Source organism: Crassostrea angulata, chromosome 5, assembly GCF_025612915.1.
Source record: "Crassostrea angulata isolate pt1a10 chromosome 5, ASM2561291v2, whole genome shotgun sequence".
Lineage (NCBI taxonomy): Eukaryota > Metazoa > Mollusca > Bivalvia > Ostreida > Ostreidae > Magallana > Magallana angulata.
In genome coordinates this window covers 42,085,590-42,107,828 of record NC_069115.1, presented here as the reverse complement: position 1 = coordinate 42,107,828, position 22,239 = coordinate 42,085,590, and the positions used below count along the sequence as shown (strand labels likewise).

At 29.5% G+C, this 22,239-nt stretch overlaps 3 protein-coding genes across 3 annotated transcripts; 1 reads left to right on the top strand and 2 right to left on the bottom strand.

Moving 5' to 3' along the window:
- Window positions 1-775: 775 nt before the first annotated feature.
- On the bottom strand, window positions 776-9,790 carry LOC128185429 (cell death abnormality protein 1-like). The gene is made up of 4 exons (XM_052855024.1): window positions 9,775-9,790; window positions 2,373-2,540; window positions 1,168-1,338; window positions 776-1,031 (listed from the first exon to the last, which is right to left on the bottom strand). The coding sequence occupies exons 1-4, from the start codon at window positions 9,788-9,790 to the stop codon at window positions 847-849; spliced, it is 540 nt and encodes a 179-aa protein (XP_052710984.1). The 3' UTR covers window positions 776-846.
- Window positions 9,791-11,299: 1,509 nt separating this feature from the next.
- LOC128185428 (cell death abnormality protein 1-like) lies at window positions 11,300-15,780 on the bottom strand. The gene is made up of 6 exons (XM_052855023.1): window positions 15,710-15,780; window positions 15,568-15,629; window positions 14,660-14,672; window positions 14,016-14,179; window positions 12,778-12,945; window positions 11,300-12,654 (listed from the first exon to the last, which is right to left on the bottom strand). The coding sequence occupies exons 1-6, from the start codon at window positions 15,778-15,780 to the stop codon at window positions 12,467-12,469; spliced, it is 666 nt and encodes a 221-aa protein (XP_052710983.1). The 3' UTR covers window positions 11,300-12,466.
- A 3,854-nt stretch (window positions 15,781-19,634) lies between these two features.
- Window positions 19,635-21,407, top strand: LOC128183010 (multiple epidermal growth factor-like domains protein 10). The gene is made up of 4 exons (XM_052851797.1): window positions 19,635-19,841; window positions 20,462-20,635; window positions 20,820-20,987; window positions 21,065-21,407. The coding sequence occupies exons 1-4, from the start codon at window positions 19,784-19,786 to the stop codon at window positions 21,232-21,234; spliced, it is 570 nt and encodes a 189-aa protein (XP_052707757.1). The 5' UTR covers window positions 19,635-19,783; the 3' UTR covers window positions 21,235-21,407.
- Window positions 21,408-22,239: the final 832 nt, after the last annotated feature.

Here is a 22,239-nt window from a genome sequence, read left to right as displayed (position 1 = left end):
CTTCATCAGGAAAGAGAGAACTCTATTACAAAAAGGAAACTTTGTATCAAATTTACGCTGATTTATTTTCCGCGATTCGGAAATCGTCGCGAACAAAGCGGAAATTGGATACACGCGGAAAAAACCTGATATACGGTATACTACTACTATAAAAATGTAAATTTACTTTAACGACTCCATCCCCCAAAATAAAAAACAACAACAACAAAACAGCAAAGCAAAAAATTGCTTTTTTACACAAATATTTCTGTTGAGCTATTGAATTATCATATACATTTGATATTTAATGAAACAGTATAGTAAGCGCTACTCTGTGTTACATATAATGCGTCCCTGGTCACATAATATAAGTTGCTTATTATCCTTAAAGGTGATCATAAACAAACATCAATATCATAAGGATATACCCCTGATAAAATGAGAATTGTAATGATAATTAAATTTTATCTAAAATGTGTATTTTGAAAAATATTGTTGCTTTCATGCCAGATTTTTGAGATATTTTAACAGAAATGAGTTCAACTTGTTTGTCATGACCTTTGAGTATTTTATTACTCATAAATTAAATCATTCTATAAATTTCACTAAGCTTTCAGCACGTTTAATTATTTAAACGTTTCCTTATGATAATTGTATTTGAACAAATACTTGAAAAATCAATTCAGGATCGGTTTGCCAAAAATGAAACACTAAGTATTACCATTAACTACGTTAAAAGATTTGAAAATTAAACAAAAATGGTAAAATTTGTTCAGACCAATCGGGTAACGTTAAAATTAACAAGCTATTTGTTAATGTTTGTAGTTACAGTTATATATGATTCCAAAGGAGGTCGTCGTATGATGATCATATATGATAAGTGTTGTAGCTGGTTTCAAAAGAAGGCGTTCTTCGACCACATTGCTTTCTTATTAATTGAGTCACAACCATGATGACAATAAGAGATGCAGTTATAATTGTTGTCAATATTCCAATATTAATATCTCCCGACGATTCCATTGAAGAATCCACCGAAGAATTTTCAAGGTCTTCTCCTTTGAAAAAAGATATTGTGAATTTGAAAATATGTTTTTTTTTTGTACTCTTAGTTCCCATTTTCTAAAAAATATATAATGATGTGCTGACTTCTAAACAGATATAAAAAAAACTATTTCAATTTACCTATACTAGCTAAATGTTCCAATTCTGTTACAAATTTGGTGGAAATATCCAAGATGCATCCTCTTACATTGCTACAGATTGTCTCGTTGCAATCACACTTGTTTTGACATAATGGGCCAAAGTTAGGATATCGGCATGGCTTTAAACAATCGGGCCCATGATAACCAATATTGCAAACTATTTGCATTTCCAAAATGAAAAAAAGAAAAATTAGAATTTAGAATGATACAAAAGCATTGTCATTCACATAATTTAGAAACAGGCTTACGTGCCGAAATCAAGAGTAACGTTTTGGAAAAACAAAAACTGATACAAATACTAAATATACCTTTCATGAATGAATAACACTTAAAGGCCAATTTTACACAAATATGTTAAAGCCCTCAATTGAGTTAAGGAAAAAGATGGTCGACAAACTACCAAACAAATCTGCCATCAAGCCTTAAATATGACAATATTTGCCCTACATATATCTAAGTAAAAGAGCTTTTGATCTAAAGGAAATCAGTATAGCATATAATAGTTTGAATGAATTTATTTTCGCATAAATTCTTCAATTGACAATCCGATTTTTAAAGGTATCAAAGGAATGTATTTTCATTCTAAGCCTCAATTAGCAAAAATTGTAGCATGGTTAAAGAAAACATGTATATAGTGAATTCGCTAGTTTTTATTACGAATTCGTTTTATTGATAAAGCGAATTACGGATAAAACGAAGTAAATCCATTGGTCCTTAGGCTTCGCTATAACCTAGTTTTACGTTATAAAATTTGTGATGACCATCTAGCGGTCTAGTTTAGTTCAATCTCATTATAATGTCCCAGTCCTGAAAAATCTTCACTGATCATAATGTGTTCATAAAAATGGTTTGTTCTACAAAACTTGAGAAATATAGGCAAAAATGATTTATAATACTTGATCATGTCTCGCATGGATATAATGTTTAAAGAATCTATGTCAGGATATGAGCCTGAGTCTAAAGTGTTCAAATTTAGATTTTACTTTTTATTGTTTATATATCAAATACTACATCTTTCTTTTCACATTTCGCTATGCGATTGATATCGTGGTTTTGATCGTATATTAATCGTAGCTGTCATATCGATTTTCATTAGGTTTTAAGGGCTGTCACGTCAACTGCGTCGATTGGAAAATCGTTTGAGTGTCCTAATGCTAAATGATAACTGTCAAAGACATGGTTCTTATGTACCCTTTTCAGCCGATTCTTTTTCTTTTTTTCTGACATAATTTATGTTGCATCCCAATATATTGCTACATATCTGTTCACTACAGTTGCACTTGTTTCGACATTCAAAACCATAGCTTGGAAATCGACATGGGTTTGAGCAATTGAGATGATTAAATTCAGACCTACATTCTACAAAAAGGAACAAACCAAATATAATTTTGACAAATAGTGAAATGTACATACATGTAATACATTAACGCATAGAATACGACACACAGTTTGAATGAATGTGATGAAGACATCAACGATCTCACGAAACGTTTTTGTGTCAAACAAAGATGTGTTGTTTGACAAGAGGTATTTTTCAAGTGTTCTTTCTATTCTTTAAAATTTAGTTTTTTCTGCTTTTGCCGGATATATTTTAATTAGTTTTCGAGGGACTGAAACGTAAACATATATTTGTTTCTTACAAATGTTATTTCCAAAAGATTATTTTCAAATTAAACATTTTTGAAATTATATTTGAATCATTTTTAGACGGTGGCTATAAATAGCCACGGTCTATTGCTACGGACCTGACCGGAAGAGTATTTCTCACGGGGACCCTAGCGGATAACGAACGATAACTCTGTTAGGTACATTTATGCAGTGTCATACAGACAATGTTTTATCTGCGTGTCGATTTCAGTATGAGAACTAATTTTTATCTTATCAGATATTTTAAGCATTATAGCTGCTAATTATTTTGTACATACATTTAAATAATGTATGAAATTGTGTTTTCCGTTACTTACCCTGTCTGTTTACGCGGTATTAATAATTTAAGCACCAGCAACTCTGTATCAGGACTGTATAAACTATATCACTGCGATAATTGGTCACAAATGGTCACAATAATTGCTTCTTGTTTATTTTTATGATATAAATATTTGTCAGAAACACACTATTTAAACTGGTTTGCCATTTCATATTTCAACAATTATGCTTCATCGACAAATTCAGCCATTTTCAACGCATTAGTTTTAGTTGAGCAGTATAATTTTGTCGTTGTAGCTTATTCCAAAGAATTCACAAGAGATACTGACAATGAATATTACATAAATTACATTTTATTGAACTTCAACCGATCAATGGCACAGTTTCTTCTACAAGTGTGCATGTGTTTTCAAACACACAAAAAACTTTAAATATACGATACAAAATTATGTTAATTTTCGACTGACCTGGGATTTACAATGTACCTTAATTTGTACCTCACTCAGTCTGTAGAAACATTAATTTTATTACAGGCACTTCGATATTCATCAGACAATATTTACCGCCGATGTTGACGGTTTACTTGCTGCTGACTTTCTCTCAAACACGCTAATCGACGTCGGATTGTAAAATTCACGTGCAAATCGAGTCGCCATTTTAAATGTATATAAACTACATTTTACGATGTTTCAAATATTTTTAGTTCAGATTTTTTTTTTACATACTGAGTATGCGTCTTATGGATTTCACGGCGTGTCAGCTCGTGTATCTCTAATTTGCAGCAAACGCTAGCTTTTTTGTGAGAAAAAACATGCGATATTCCATATATATTTATGGTACATTGTGAACGGTAATGTAAGATATAATAATTTGTTAACTAAACAGTTTCTGTCGATTATTTTTTCAATGAGCTGAATAACGCAATTCGATGAGCGAAGTACAAATAGTGGCTTTAATTCATATGCGCCCGTCCCTGCTAAATGTATTAGAGAATCTTTTCTTTGGTTTTGGGGCATTTTTTCACTAACAGATAAAATTATTTACATTTGTACGTAAACATCGCCCCGTTTGTTCTCAAATAATTTTTATAACTCGCGAGTACAACTCTTTTATGAACTTTCTTCGACATTTGTTTCCAAGTGTTAGCATCATTTTGTCAACATGCATTTACAAATAGGCGGGCCTATATAAATGCGCCAGCTTGTTGAGACTCGCAATTGAAATACACACCGGTTAGAAAGTGTCATCACTGAACGCAATGCTACATCAGCCGTAGCGTATGTACATCCATGCTATATTTGCGATAAATAATGAAACATGAAGGCAAAAAAATGTGCTTCATAGATGACTGTAGAATTCTGCTGAGCTACAGAACTATAGCTTCCCGAAAATATTGCCGGGATTTGCGATCCCTAGATCTATTGTCTATAGTACATGCAAAGAATAACATTAAATAGAATGGGTGAATAAGGCGTGTAAAATGCGCATATGAGGAATGGTTAGATACGGCAAAATTAAAATATCATTAAATCTGATACTTTTTAAAAAAATTATTAAAAACAATGAATATTTAAGGTAACATCGGGTTGTGATCTTTAAATATTTTAAATACTTGCAATATATTGATTTAAACTTGTGTATGAGTGTCAAAACCTCCTAATAGTGTAATTTTTATAACTTTAATGCATTTTCTTTCATAGAGTGGGTCTGAGCTCAATATTTTTTTTTACAGTCTAAATGTGGTTTAATGGATTTTAAACCGATTTTAGTTAACTAAAATGTGGAGAGATGACCTACTACAGTTCAAAAATGTCATTTTGTAGCTCAACAATTGAACGTTTAAGAAATATAATACAAGTCCGTAAATTCGTGGTCATAGTCTCATATAGCATTTCAACAACACACTTTGTTGTGAATGAAATGGCTCAGTGGTTAGAGCACCAGCCACAAGGAAACTTTATAGAACTTGGGTTTTTAGGTTGTGGGTTCGATACCACCAAAACTTAAAGATTTATTATTTTTTTCTTATCTTTTTGAAATATTTCAAACTGAATATAGTTAGAAATTACCATTTTGTAAACTTGTATAATACCATATCAAATATCTTATTCCCCCATCTTCTTTATTAACACAGCTGTACGGTCAGAAAAACGTGCATTTAACTTGAATTTTGTTTGTTTGGTGTTTTTAAAAACTAATTTTGTACAATTAATCAATATTTGTTGTAAGTTTACTAGAAAAGTTTAATGTAGCAAGTAATTTATATGTGTTAAAGTGTACCGAGAAGCGATAAAATATAGCATGTGACTTTCCCGAATTCATTCAAATGATTTGAATAAATATATTGCTAAATACAATAGAACATATGTTTAAAACGTTGATTAATGAAACTGCCGCGACTGAATGTTGTATGCTATTCTTTAAAATTTTCATTCACTTTCGCTGTGAGTAAATGGAAATAATCCACTAAAGTCGAAGATAAAATATTGATTTACTCTTCTGTTTCATGATGACGTGCATTCGAAAAGCAATACCAATTTTATCAAACAGGTTCTTGTAAACCCATTCCGTTTTCTTTACACCTAAATGTATTAACTGACTATGAGGAAAAAATCAAATGTGATGGTCCACAAGACTGCAACTTTTTCCCCGTGAAGAAATTGAGGGAAAATGCTGTCGAGAGGGACAATTAACATGCTATACGTATGCCCAAATAGTTAGTAAAAATAAGTATTTTATCATGCCAAAGCTTTATTTGTTCTCGTTACTTGAGAAATCTACAATATATTTAAAGCACAATAGTCCAATCCACACTTTTCAAAAGTTGTTCCCCTTTGCGGGGTCAACCCAAAGGTCAAAAGAGAAAAAACCAAAATTCCCCTTCTTCAAAAAATCAAATATTTGGGCGAACTGTGATAAAATCTCTTTGGATTTGATTAAATATTCATTCAATATGTGGTGGCAACCCATATATTTATTGAGTCATTCAAACGGGGTTTTAATGTCAACTGATATAGATACAAACATATTGATACAAAATATAAATACAAACTTCTATACGACAAAGACTACTGTGATAAATCTTTGGGTTTTCCCCAAAAGATGACGACCAAGAGACACAGCATTTGTAAAGTGTAGGTTGAGATCACAGCTACGATTTCCACAGAATTATCCATGTAGGAAACTCACGACCAGTTGTGCGAGTAAGCGTTAAGTATTAGTGCATGTATGCGATACTGACCGACAAAAATAATTATCATACATCACACATTGTTACGTGTAATATGCCACTCTCAAACGACGCCACCGTCTAACAGTACTTTCAGTACTTTGATTCAAGATCATGACAGTTTAGGCACACAATTCACACAATTAATTTGTCATTTTTTCACGAAATCGATGTCGACATTTTTTGAGCATGCTGAAAAGTCTGATTGCAAACTATATATATATATATATATATATATATATATATATATATATATATATATATATATATATATATATATATATATATATATATATATATAGTAGTTTGATTGAGGCAAATGAGAAAACACATAATATATAATCGAAAAAGCAAACATTTTAATGTTTTTGGGGTAAAAAAAAAATCACAAATTCAAACGTTTTTTCAGCTGAAGTATTCATAAGAGTTCAAAAAATGGAGACACACTTCTACTATGGTTCTTTAATATATACATTCATACATGCAGACACATTTTGAGTGTTTTCATTGGATCATTAAACGGAAGAAAAAAACAATCTTTAATCTCTTTTTAGTAAGATTTTGAGTGTTTTCTCTCCATATTTCAAATTCAGATATAATGTACATTTAAACAGACTCATTAAGCGATGTTTCTTTTACAACCCTAATCTGTTGCAAAACATAACGATATTTGTGTTTTAAACGATTGAACAAGATTTATATGCTTTATATTTGATAAAAATAACTATTATAGGCATGAAATATATTCGAAAGATAAAAAAAACAAGGCTCCAATTACTGTTCTTTTTGTTAGCTTCTTGATTTTTTCATGTTCAAAGTGACTTCTTTCTATTTTCTCAATAACATAGCTCTTGTTCATGAATGAACATCAGATTTAAAGTCAACAAAATATTGGAAATTACACAAATAAGAAAATGAGTAAAAAAATGCATTTTACTATTAATCTATACTAGTATTATCTAATATTCAAAAAACACTTAAACATTAACGAAATTTTCCTTTGCCATATTCCGTATTATGTTGTGTGTTCTTGTTGATATATTAAGAGAATCGTTTAATAAGATAAATATAGATAGATATACATTTTGAACCATATCTTTGTTTGTAACATCTAAAGCAATCTCCCAGTGGGATTCTTAGCGACCCGTTATATAATTAAATGTATGTATGCACGCATATCATAATAGATTGAAAAAAAAAAGGAAAAACATTTTCTTTTTGGAAGGTCAGGGATATTATTTTTACAAACTTTATTTCAGTTTAATTGATAAAAATCTGTGTGGTCCTGCAAAAACATAAAAATAAAACGTTTTGTAACTGTCTGACATGTGACTTATGTCCAAGAGGCCTAAGAAACCTATTTGACTTGACATTTCATTTCAAAAGTTTGAATAAGGTATGCATTGTTGCAACCACTATTGAAATAAAACCACTATTGAAATAAATTATTTCAATAGTGGTTGGGAATGCATTTAATTAGAAAAATCACTTTGCAACCACTATTGAAATAAAAGCACTATTGAAATAAATTATTTCAATTATGGTTGGGAATGTATTTCATCTAAAGAATCACTTTACAACCACTATTGAAATACAACCACTACTAAAATAAAATATTTAAATAGTATTCCGGGATGTTTTCCATTTTGAAAATCAATTTACAGACACTGTTGAAGTACAATTTCAATTAAAATTATATTTTCAATCGTAGCTTAGAATGAATTCCTTCATTAATTTACAATTGTGAACATCTTGTAAATTGCCAGAACTTCTATTCAAACCTCCTGTATATTGAAAAATTATTTATTGATAAATATTATTATAAATATCACTATTAATATAAATTATTTCAATAGGGGTTGGGGGTTGCTTCACTACGACCACTATTGAAATATATTATTTCAATAGTGGTTAAGGATGCGATTCATTTCAACCACTATTTAAATAATTTATTTCAATAGTGGATTGGGATACCTTTCATTTCAACCACTATTGGAATAAAGTTATTCAATAGTGGTTGATGATGCGTTTCAGTTTTATGTCTATTATTATGTCTGTTTGTAACACTTTCCTTTCTGCTAGGGGAGTTTCTTCAGAAAAGAAGTATGTCTTATGAGATGATGAATTATGATGTTCTTTGATTTACCTCTATATGGTCATGTTCCCCATACCACCTGTCATCTGGAACCGAAAGTGTTATGCACAGTCGGAATAATAGGCATTAAAATAACATCCTACCACTATCAAAATATTTTATTTCAATAATGACTGTAATGAACCGCATCCTTAACCACAATTGAAATACTTTACTTCAATAGTGGTTGTAATGAAATGCATACCTAACCACTATTGAAATAATTTATTTCAATAGCGGTTATAACGAAACGCATACCCAACCACTATTGAAATAATTTATTTCAATAGTGGTTATAATGAAACGCATACCCAACCACCATTGAAATAATTTATTTCAATAGTGGTTATAATGAAACAGATACCCAACTACTATTGAAATAATTTATTTCATTCAATATTGGTCTTAATGAAGTACATTCCCAACCATCATTGAAATTAGTTATCTTAACAATGATATATAAGCTATAAATCATTTTTTAATATGCATGGGTTTTGAATAGAAGTTCTGGCAATTTACAACGTTGTCTTCTAGTACAAATAGTTTACAATTTCCATAAAACATGATATATCTATAGAAAGAAAAAGGCAAAGAACAAATATGAAAACATTTCTATATGTTAATCTGCGAGGATTGGTTATTTCTACCACAACAGTGAAAATCATAAAATAAGTACATTTACACCATAGTCTTGATTACTATAATTATAAAGTATGCAAGTCTTTAGTACCTTAATTGTGTATTTGAATCGTTTGTTAAATAAAAACAAATGTATATGCATGTTTATCAGCGAGAATTGGTTATTTACTTCTTCATAGCAGTGAAAATTGTACCATAAAAAAAAATAAATTTAATAGTAGTTGAACTTTAACGGTGTCTGTAAAGTAGTTCTTTATTAAATCATTACTTCAATAGTGGTTGTATTTCAATAGTGGTTGCAAAGTGATTTTTCTAATGAAATACGCACCCAACCACTATTGAAATAATTTATTTCAATAGTGGTTTTATTTCAATAGTGGTTGCAAGGTGATTTTTCTAATGAAATACATTCCCAACCACTATTGAAATAATTTATTTCAATAGTGGTTTTATTTCAATAGTGGTTGAAACAATGCATAGCAAAAATGTAATATTTTATTACTTACGGACGCATTTTCCTATTTCCTCGTTCCATTTGTAATTAACACAGCAAGGTTGAGTTGTTGACCTGAATATTTATTCAATGATCATTAATTATCTAATATAAATCATGCTACTGTACTCGAATAAATAAACCTTTATAAAGTAAAAATAAAGACACTTACCCAACGCATTTACCATTGGCAAAAATACTACAATGGAACATTAGAAGAAAAATTTGTATCACAAATATAAAAACTGGCATTCTCTTTTCAGTTCCCGTTGGGTGTGTTTTTTAATCTTAAAATAACAAACCTTCCTATTCCGTTTTACACAAGCACTCTAAATTAACAAAGTAAAGCACAATGATGTAAACAAATAGTAAAAATTGCATGTAGATAGACACGAAATGTTAAAATGTTGTTTTCATGGACATTTTGATTGCATCATCACAGAAACATGCAAGTTATGCAAGTATTATGCAAGTAAAAAAAAACAGATTCTGAATAAAACTAATAAAAAACCCATCATTTATCTTGCAAATAAGACATTATTACTTTATTTTTAAGAACTTTGTATTAAAACGTGAAAGTGCATAGAAATAATAAATATTTCGTCGACAACAATAAAACTGCCTGGGTTATGTGATATAATAGGCAAATCGTACCTGAAAATGTTTAATTCATGTCCTATCTGTACCAAAATTAGAGAGTTTAGCGGGGTTTTTTTTTTTCAAATGTGCACAATTTTTAAAAATTATTTTAAAACATCATAAAAATGTATAAAATTGGCTTTATGGGTATGCTTGACTGCAGTTTCCAATTTAATCTATCTAATGACATGAAGACGAATAAAGTTCACTGGCAACAACATTTAAAAAACAAGCGAAACGAACGTGAACTCTGTAGATACATTTATATTGTAACGCATTATTAACACAAGAAATCCCTTCTCTTTTTTCACCTTTTCCAGGAACTTTTATTATAAGATAATAGTAACTTTAAAAGATCGTGAAAATATCCACGATTTGTTCTCAAAATGTTAAGCTTGTTTAATTGTCTTCTTTAGGTTTACCTTCAATGTTTGCTAACGTAAAAATAGAATGCAAAGTATAAGCATCTCCAAATATACAATCCATCATAAACCAAATATTGATTACTTCTTGTTTTCTCTCTGCTGATGATAAAATTTATTTCTGTTAAAATTATGAACCTGGTATCAAAGTGCATTCAACGACAAAAAAGTACATATTCTATATATGTATTCGAAATAACGTCACTTGTGTCGATCAATTTGCCGTGTTTATGACAGACTATCATCATTACCATACAGACTAATCGAAGTGAATTCCGAAAATTGAGAGATGAACATTTGAATCCAATTGATTTAAATGGCTATTTAGAGGTGTAAATTGTCTAAGTGGTAGTAAACCCGCTGTTGTTTAATTCAATTGACAAGGGCTCATTAGGCAAATGTACAACATATAGTTTTGTGTATGATCTTTGTAATTAGTTTGAATCATCAAACCATTGAGAGTATCATACATGTAGGTATGCCCTGTAATAGAAGAGCAATTTTAGCAAAAACAAAATCAAAGAAGATGTTTCAGAAATGATTTTATATCAAACATATAAAGCTAATAATTAAAACAGCCTTTTAGATTATTGACAGAATAGGAATTCTATAGGCTTAAATTGTAGTCTCTATAAAATAAATGAAATCAACTGTGATAAAGTCGTTGCTCAACATAAATGATCTTACATCATATCATTTTTTTACAAATACAGTTGAACAGTTATATGCTACAAATCCATATTATTATGTTAGAATATACAATGAATTATAATACAATACATCATGACACAATTTTATACATATTTACCAAAAAAAATGTCGATATTAGATATTTTTATTTCCCGATGAAGTTACATTAGGCTGCAAATTTCTTGCTGGAAATATTGATTGTGGAATTGTTGTCAAAGTATTGCTCAAATGACACAATTGTGTGGAAGCTGTAGAAAAAGCTGTGAATACCCTTTTTGAGGCAAACTAGAATCATTGATGTCCCATACAAAGATTAAACTGCTATTTATTTCCTAGTTAATTAAAACTTTGAAAAAATAATTCAACTTTTTTCTACGAATTTTGAAATAAAACACAAAGCTTATATCTATAATTGAACAGCACTTTGAGATTTACTACTAGTATAAAGTGTCAATTAACTTAAACGACCCCCCCCAATAAAAAAAAACAACAACAACAAAACAGCAACAACAAATAATGCTTTTCATACAAACATATTTCTGTTAGCTATTAAATTATTATATACGTTTGATATTTAATCAGACAGTATAGTACGCGCTACTCTGTGTTACATGTAATGCGTCCCTGGTCACATAATATAAGTTGGTTATTATCCTTAAAGATGGGCAATATTATAAGAATATACTCATGATATACTAATGATAATCAAATTTTATCTCAAATGTGTATCTTGATAAATATTGTTGCTTTGTTGCCAGTTTTTAGAATTATTTTCACAGAAATGAGCTCAACTTGTTTTTCACGACCTTTGCTCTTTTTTTAGTCGTAAATTAAATCATTCTATAAAGTTTACTAAGCCATCAGCACTTTTAATTACTTAAACGTTTCCTTATGATAATTGTATTTGAACAAATACTTGAAAAATCAATTAAGGATCGGTTTGCCAAAAATGAAACACTAAATATTACCGTAAATTACTTTAAGAGGTTTGAAAATTTAAAAAAATGGTAAAATTTGTTCAGAGCAATCGAGTAATGTTAAAATTAACAAGCTATTTGTTAATGTTTGTAGTTACAGTTATATATGATTCCAAAGGAGGTAGTTGTATGATGATTATATATGATAAGTGTTGTAGTTGGTTTCAAAAGAAGGCGTCCTTCGACCACATTGCTTTCTTATTAATTGAGTCACAACTATGATGACAAGAAGAGATGCGGTTATTATTGTTGTCAATATTCCAATATTAATATCTCCCGAAGAATCCGTTAAAGAATCCACCGAAGAATTTTCAAGTTCTTTTCCTTTGAAAAAGATATTGTGTATTTTAAAAATATGTGTTTTTTGTAATTTTAGTTCCTATTTTCTAAAAATATATAAGGATGTGCTGACTTCTAAACAGATGTAAAAAATCGTTATCAATTTACCTATATGTTTCACTTCTGTTACAAATTTGGTGGAAATATCCAAGATGCATCCTCTTACATTGCTGCGGATTGTCTCGTTGCAATCACACTTGTTTTGACATAATGGACCAAAGTTAGGATATCGGCATGGCTTTAAACAATCGAGCCCATGATAACCAACATTGCAAACTATTTGTATATCCAAAATGAAAAAGAAAAGAAAAATAAGAATTTAGAATGATACAAAAGGATTGTCATTCACATAATTTAGAAACTGTCTTACGTACCGAAATCAAGAGTGAAATTTGGAAAAACTGATACAAATCCCAAATATAACTTTTATGAATTTATAACATTTAAGAGTCTATTTTACACAGTTTTTTTAAGCACACAATAGAGTTAAGGAAAATAAATGGTCGACAAATTATCAAACACATCTGCCATATAGCCTTAAATATGACAATATTTGCCTTACATATATCTAAGTAAAAGAGCTTTTGATAAAAAGGGAATCAGTATAGTATATAATAGTTTGAATGAATTTATTTTCGCACAAATTCTTCAATAAATAATCCGATTGTTAATGGTATCAAAGGAATGTATTTTCATTCTTAGCCTCTATTAGGCAAAAATTTTAGCCCGGTTAAAGAAAACATGTATATAGTGCATTTGCTATAGATTTCATTACGGATTAGTTATATGAATATATCGAAATACGGATGTAACGAAGTAAATCCATTGTTCCTTAGGACTTCGCTATAACCGAGTTTTATGTTATAAAATTTGTATGACCATCTAGCGGACCTAGTTTAGTTCAATCTCATTACATGTATAATGTCTCATAATTATAAGATGTATAATTATCCCTGAAAAATCTTCAATGATCATGATGTGTTAATAAAAATGATTTGGTCTACGAAAATGGAAAAATATGGGCAAACAAATATATGGTATATCATACTGGATCATGTCTCGCATGGATATAATGTGCAAAGAATCTAGGTCAGGATATAAGCCTTAAGTGTTCAAATTTAGATTTTACTTTGTGATGTGTATACATGTATATCTGCCAATACATTTTCTTTTTCAGAATTCGCCATGCGATTCATATAGTAGTTTTGATCGTATATTAATCGCAGCTGTCATATCGATTTTTATCAGTTTTTTTTAGGGTTGTCCCTTCAATTGTGTAGATCGTAAAAATCGTTTGAGAGTCCTAATGCTAAATGATAACTGTCAAAGACATATTTCTTATATACCCTTTTCTCCCAATTCTTGTTTTCTTCTTCTGACATAATTCATGTTGCATCCCAAGATATTGCTACATATCTGATCACTACAGTTGCACTTGTTTCGACATTCAAAGCTATAGCTTGGAAATCGACATGGGATTGAGCAATTGAGATGATTAAATCCAGACATTCTACAAAAACGGAACAATCTAAATCTATTTTTTAAAAATATTGAAACATACATACATGTAATACATCTTTCTTCATTGACATTCATTTAAAAAAAGGGTCTTAAAACTTATAGTAAGTGCAATACTATTCATAATCAATTTATGATACTTTCAGAGAGAATGTAAATCGTTTTCTTTAATCTTAAATGTCGTGAAAAATATATTTTATAAGATGAATGATTCTGCCTTCAAAAAATCAAACTATATATACAAATATACATTTGTGTTACTTGTTAATTTCTGTCACCTGTAACTTGCTATTTTGAATTTGATTGAGGCCAATGAGAAAGCATATAATATGTAATTGGAAATGCCCACATTTTAATATGTTTTCGGGGTTAAAAAATCACCAATTTAAACTTTTTTTCAGCTGAAGTATTCACAAGAGCTCAAAAAATTGAGACACATTTCTATGGTACATTAATATATACATCCCCATACATGCGGACACATTCTGAGTGTTTTCATGGGATCATCATACGATAGAGAATATAAAAAATTTTAATTTATTTTTAGTAAGATTTTAAATTAGGTTATCTTTTCTCTCCTTATTCAAATCCAGGTACATATTCAAATTCAGGTACAATGTACATTGAAACAGACTCATTAAGCCATGTTTCTTACACCCCCTAATCTGTTGCAAAACATAATCATTTTTGTGTTTTAAAAGATTAAACAAGATTAATATGCTTTATATTTGATAAATATAACTATTATATGGATGGAATGTATTCAATAGACAAATAAAACAAGGCCCCTTTTACTGTTCTTTTTGTAAACTTCTTGATATTTTCTTGTTCAAAGTGACGTCTTTCTATTTTCTCAATAACATAGCTCTTGTTCATGAGTGAACATAAGATTTAAAGTCAACAAAATAGTGGAAATTACACAAATCAGAAAAAGAGTAAAAAAAATGCGTTTTACTATTAATCTAACTAGTATTTTCTAATATTCAAAAGACAAATATTAACAAAATTTTCCTTTGCCATATTCTGAATTATGTTGTGTGTCCTTGTTGATATATTTAGAGAATCGTTTAATAAGATAAATATAAATAGATATACATTTTGAATCATGTCTTTGTCAGCAGGTAAGTGTAACATCTAAGGCAATTTCCCTGCGTGATTCTAACGGACCCGTTTTATTATTAAATGTATGTATTCACGCATATCATAATAATATCATCAAATGGGAAAGTTATCATCAAGATTTAATTTTTTGATTTAGATGATGCAGAAAAGAAGAAAATAATCTCTTTCTCTTGAAACACGCATGTCAAATGAAAATAACCTTTCTAGATGTGACCGCTCGATCCCCTTGTTGTTTGTTTGAAAAATATTTAAATTTACCTTTGCATATCCCTGCAACATTGTCCCAATATCTATCTAAAGGACAAATCAAAGGACTTTCTCTGAAAAAAAAAATTAAGGGTGATGATATGACACTAAATTTATTAATTAATTCATGATGAAAATCAAACTACATACTTACGATGATGATACAAAGGAATAAGCCGTTGAGAAGAAAAACGAAGTATAAATCATATAAATGGGCTCATTCATTATAATTTAAAAAAAATCTCATTCAATATCGAGCCGAATGGTGTTTGACATAGAAGATCTATCAATGAGGAAAATCATTAATTGAGGATAACGGAAGTAATTAGATTTATCCTACGTACTTTAGTTAGTAAGTTGTCTTTTGAGAATATATTGAACTATTCTTGAAAGAGCTGAACGAGCCAAAAAAAATTAATTGTTAAGAACTAAATTTATATATGCAGCTTCCTTCTTTGAATAAAACGCTGTGATAGATACTTGAGTCTATTTAACTTTTTTTGAATCGCAAAAAGCAAAAATATTATAAGACTGCTGATTATGTTTAACTAAGCATAGACACAGTACCTGTCGAGTCACAGGGTTTGAAATTATATTAAATCATATTCAAGTGTAGATTTGATATTTTTTCTTCATCATTACAGGCTATTTTGTGTTTACATAACATTAACATTATATGATTGAATATGTCGTAATTTAGTTAAATCACTTTAAAATTACGATATTTTACCGACCTGAAATATGGGAATGTTCTATAATTATTGCGTAACGACACGTAGCTAGTTCTTTTCGAAACATGCATACATGTACAGCCACATGCATACAGCCACTTTTCAGTACTCATATATTTTGAACTTTATTACACTTTACTTGTTACTCTTATGCTCCATCAAGGAAACATTGTACATGATTATATACATTGGTCAGCTAGTTCCTCTTTCAATATATTTTGTCGACTAATATCGAGTTTAACTTTATAAAGTGTTTCTATAAACGAATAATGATATATAATACAGAAGTTTTGAATGATTTTCATGGTTTTTATTCAGACCAAACTAAATTCAATCAAATAAATCAGCGTCTGGGATTGAATATGATTCATACTCTAATTAATATACAAATGAAACTTCACATCCAGGCTTCATTATTCTTCAATGTATTTCAAATGATTACAGTAATTTTTACGTTTCGTATTTTATTGTGTAGTGACGAAAGATATTAAGAAATAGTTGTAATATTAACCGCATGTTATTACTCTCATTATATTGACTGATCATTTTGGCTGATAAATGACAATAACTTAGCTAGTTAGACTTGATGAAGGCATTAAAACCTAAAGACAAATGTCTGCAGTTGTTACTTGTATTAAAAATGTCATTTTGAAAGAAGAAACTTTATCAAAGCAGCTAGTATTTCCGTTGATTTGTTCTTACTCCTACCAAATTGATTCGCCGTATTCTTTATGTACATATCTGTGTTGAAGTATGACCTTAAGCTTCGCCTTATGATACAGATTCGAAGAGATTGAATTTCATCTCAATCGAAAGAAGTGTTTAATTTTTTGCGGGAAAACATATTCTTCCGATCCATGAAGATTGGCACTTATCCGCCCATAAGAAGTGAACCGTCCAGATCTATTCCCAGGACCTCCCATGCGATCACATGTTGGTGGGGGTTATTATAATGCGTTTTCACCAGATGCGATTGCTGCATGTTTCATTTTAGAATATATTTAAAATACACTTTAAACATTCCTAGTATTAAGTTATTGTAAAAGGGTGTCAGTTTTAATTTTATGTTTGTTTGATTGTATGATCATTTAATGCAGTTAAATGTTCTTTACAATGTATGTGTAAAGAGCATTTACACAAAGGACTATGTGCGGTTTTATGCATTTTTTGCCCCCAAAATTAAAGTTTTATAAAGCGCTTTAAAAATAATGGTGAAGATAGTTAGAATCATATAAAAAATAAGGGTGCAAAAGGTTATCACCACAGTGACGTCATAGTGTAGAAATGACGTCATGAAGATTGCCTAATTTTGATAAATTGATGTTTTGAGGAAACATATGGGTGTTTTCCGATGCTTTTTCGACTGGGAAACATTGAGCGCAGGCTTGCTCAAGTACCATTTTTTAGTATAATGTGTATAATTATCTGGAAAAAAACATATGTTAAAATCTTACTTGAGCAGACCTGCGCTCTATACTTCCGAATGCAAAATATAAAGCAAAAATGAGAATATTTTCATCCGTTTGCACATTTGAAGGAATAAGGTCATAAAGTTGACGTCATAGAAAAAAAGCCAATGAGCAATGGTGGTTAAAATCAAGATTACAGTGACAGGCGTCCACTGTACAATGGTTTATGAAGATTTGATTTTTATACGACACTATTTAAAAATTGGTTAAAATTGGGGGCAGATATTAGACCATACCGCACATAGTCCTTTAGTGTAATGTTTTCACACAAAATTTACTCAGATGAATTCTCAGCAAAATGGTTTTCCTCAATATGATTTATTGCAAACTCACTCTACCTAAATTTCTATTATATTACTATCGTCAAACTAAATATCAATTGTTCGTTGCTACTTAAAGTTTATAGCTTTAATTTGTTATTTTTACGATTTCTATTTAAAAAAAAAAACCAATCTAATTGTTAAAAATTGGGCATACTTAAGAAAAGTAATCTAATAAAATAAAAATAAAGGATTTGTTAAATACCCTATTGAAACTGTTTTGATGTAATAAGAATGAAAATAGCTTAATATGAATTCTTAACAAAAAACATATATATTTAGCAAAAAACCTTTTATTTCTGAACTGTCTGATGCTAATCACTAATATATATCAAGATAAATACAAAATTGCATGCTTCAAATAAAACATAAGGATTAAAAGAGAGTGTTTATGCATTTAATGTTTCACATAAAATGATATCCCTAGACGTTATGAATACTTCTGGAAAATTCTCTTAAAAATGTATGTAATGTCAACAGTGCGAGATGTAGCAGTTGTTTAAGAACTGTGAACGCTAACGCCCGTTTCCCGACTACATTTTACATAAAAATGTTTCGGAATTTCTGTCAGATATTCAAAAACAAATTGATCTACTAAAAGGAATAATGAATCCCTAATTCATTTACATGAAAATAAATTTTTCAACCAAATAATTATTTTTAAAACGAAAGTTTTGCTTGCAGGGGATCTAAACATTTTTTCATTGAAATCGGTCTCTATGAGTTAAAAAATATTACCTAGAGGCCTGTGTGGGCAAACACGTAGATAATCACATGTTTACGTTAGATAATAAAGTTGATTTTTGTGTTTATTCATATTTGTTAATTATTTTTTGAAATGTAACAAAGCTAAATGCGTTTTTGGAATGTATTTTGGTCTGTAGACATATGTTCCCCCATGAAGCAACAAATCCGTTGGTATGAATTTGCTAAATAACAATATATTATACACCCAAATGAACTTTTTGTTTTACGGGGGAAGGGGGAAGGAGGTGTTTTAAACAACAAATTCCTTTAGTTCCTCTTATGAAGTGAGCTATTTTAACCCAAAATACAAAGTTATCTCAGTTATCGCTCTTTATTTGACAAAATCATTCATATTTAATTATATATAAATGTATATGGTATTTTAAAAATAGATTTAATTAGTCTATTATCAAAACAAAAAATAGCAAAACGGCTAGACAATGCTTCTAGAGAATCCTTAATTTTTAGAATTTGAACGGACAATTTTGAATATTTGAGTTAATGTTTGTGTAGATTAACATTTCCTTATTGATATATTTTAATTATAGAACACATGGGTTTACTAAAAGCTTTTATAATAGCTTGTATTCTATGCATTATAGTTTGTTCAAATACAGTTAAATTCTACAAGTTCAATTTATCATTGAAACTTACTAACATCACAAAAATAAAGCTATTATATTCCAGAGATGACTTTAATTAGGTCCGTTTACCCACAATTGAATGGTTTCCTGATACATGTGTATAAGCATTTCCTGTGTTAACCATAAAATCTAATTTGTTTAAAACATGTTTCAAAATAAAATGTCAAAGATGCTGAGAATGTTTCTGATGGTTTATTTTTCATTTTATTCTTTTCAGGGTTATGACTTTTTACAATTTTCGTAAGTAAAATATTTCTACTCAAATGTATTTTTTATCATTCCTCATCTTTGCTTAGTTATATTTTTTTCTCAGGAAGATGTCTACACTCTGTTCACCCGACAACCATTGGGACAATACGATGGGAATTTGCAGAGGTACATCTTACTATGTTATAACTGTTACTTCATAAATATTCTTTTGCATTAATACTTGATGATTTAATAAAGATTTTTTATCGTTGTTAAGAAATACAACTACACATTGCTATAACATTTGTTGATATATTTTTATCCGTATAGTACATAACTTGGTTGATTTTTGAATTTTCAATTGTTTATGCTTCGTTGTTTCAAGATTCTTAATTACTGATGGACAATTGATTAGATTAGAGAACGGTAGTTGATTCATTACTTAAAAGAATCAGACAATAATATTTTAGAAATGTACTTGGTAGATTAAATTAAAGTAATGTCGGTAGCAAACATTTTGCATTTAGAATGTTTAAATGACTCGATGGATCTTGATAAAAGGTTGCAAAACCTCTTTCATAAACAATTCAATGCAATTCAATTCACCTAATTTGAATCTTGTATACAATATAATATATCGTGTTGTATATGTATTGGGTATTAAGCAAGAAATCAATTACGGAATAAGGTTTAAGTTGTGTGTGTATTGATAGCACTTTTTGTGACATTCAGTATAATTTGTAAAATTATGTTTCAAAATAATAGACTATTTTAGATTAGTCACCTGTGTTTTTGTCTCCTCATAGAATGTAGTCCTGGATTTTACGGGAAGAATTGCTCTAGGCCTTGCAGATATCCCAACTATGGGCTTTCTTGTCAGAACAATTGCCAATGCAGTAAAGAATTATGTAGCAATGTATTGGGATGTCACAGTGATAATATCAAAGCATTGAATATAGTTAGAAAGTTTATAACACAAGGTAAATTTGAACGTTTTCTTTCATTTCAAATAATACGCAACAATTATTTCTGTAATAGAAACAAACTCAACATTCTCAATTTCTGATATGAAGATATATTGGGATTTTCTATGTTCGTAAAACATAATTTCGCTATATTGTTTTGTAACAATTTTGTTATTTTTTTTAATTTCAATATTCATAGAATGTCCTGTTGGTTTTTATGGACCCAATTGTTCAAAACCATGTCGGTTTCCAAATTATGGTTTAGGATGTCAAAGAATGTGCAGATGCAATGAATCAGACTGCAACAATATAATAGGATGCACCGTTGGAATGGATACAACTGTAGTTACAGAGTCTTACGAATTAGGTTATAATTTTATTCATTTTGAATATTTTTCATGCAATTAACCGAATATCGTACTATATGTTCTTTTCTTTTTAAAGGGAACCATTTTGAAAATTCCTCGATGGTGGTGAGAACTGTGATATTAGCATCAACAATAACCGGTGCTTTGGTCATCATACTTTCAATTATAATTGTAACTGTTTTAATAAGAAGACGATTTAGACGAGTTTTTACTACTGAAAACCGTGATAACATACATTATATTTGATGTTTTAACGATGCTAGAAGTTGATTCTAATGTTCTTAATGTGAGCCTAGGTAAAATGTAAACTGTGTTATATTTTTTTAATCGGATCGATTGTATTATAAATGACTAGTGGACTTCTGGTACATTTTGGGAACAAATGCTTGAAATTTTTTTTTTTATGCTATGATGCTGAATAAAATGTAAAAGATTATTTAACTTTGAAATTGTTATTGCACAAGATCATGTTTTTCAATATATTTGAAATGTTGTAAATCATTATTAAGACTGTGGTTAGTTTTTATCAACACATCCTAGAATGTATTATTCATATTCATGTTTGGATGTTACTTGATATATTTGTAGGTTATATATTAATTATATAATATATAAGAAGACCACTCGGACGGAGAGTTTTTACTACTGAAAAACGTTAAAACATATATCATATTTGATGATTTAACGAAGTTAGCAGTTGTTCCTAATTTTTCAATGTAAACCTAGATTAAATATAAAATCTGTAACAATTTTTTCAATCGGACCGATTGTTTTATGAATGACAAATGGCATTCTGGTACATTTTTGGACCTCTGCTTGGTATCTATGCTTTGATGCAAAATGTTAAGGATTGAACTTTGAAATTGTCATTGTAAAAGAAGTGTTCTTTAATATATTTGAAATAGTGTTAATCAGTAGAGACTATGATCAGTTTCTATTAACCTGCTCTAGAATAGATTATTGTTGTTTTTTTTTCATTTATACATACTGATGTATTTATATTCTTGTTTGAAAGATGCTTCGGTATATTTGCAGTTTGTATATCATAAACGCATATATAAACCATCAAATGATAATGTGGACTTTTAAAGAAAGTCAAATTTTTTTTGGTGAACCATTTGTTAAACCATTTATACCATTTAATTGCATACACGCATTGGAGGTCTTGTACTAGACCATCTTTATCTTGTACGACGTCGTCATTTGCACAAATTGTTCTTAGGTAGATAATTCAAAAGTATTAAGCTGCAA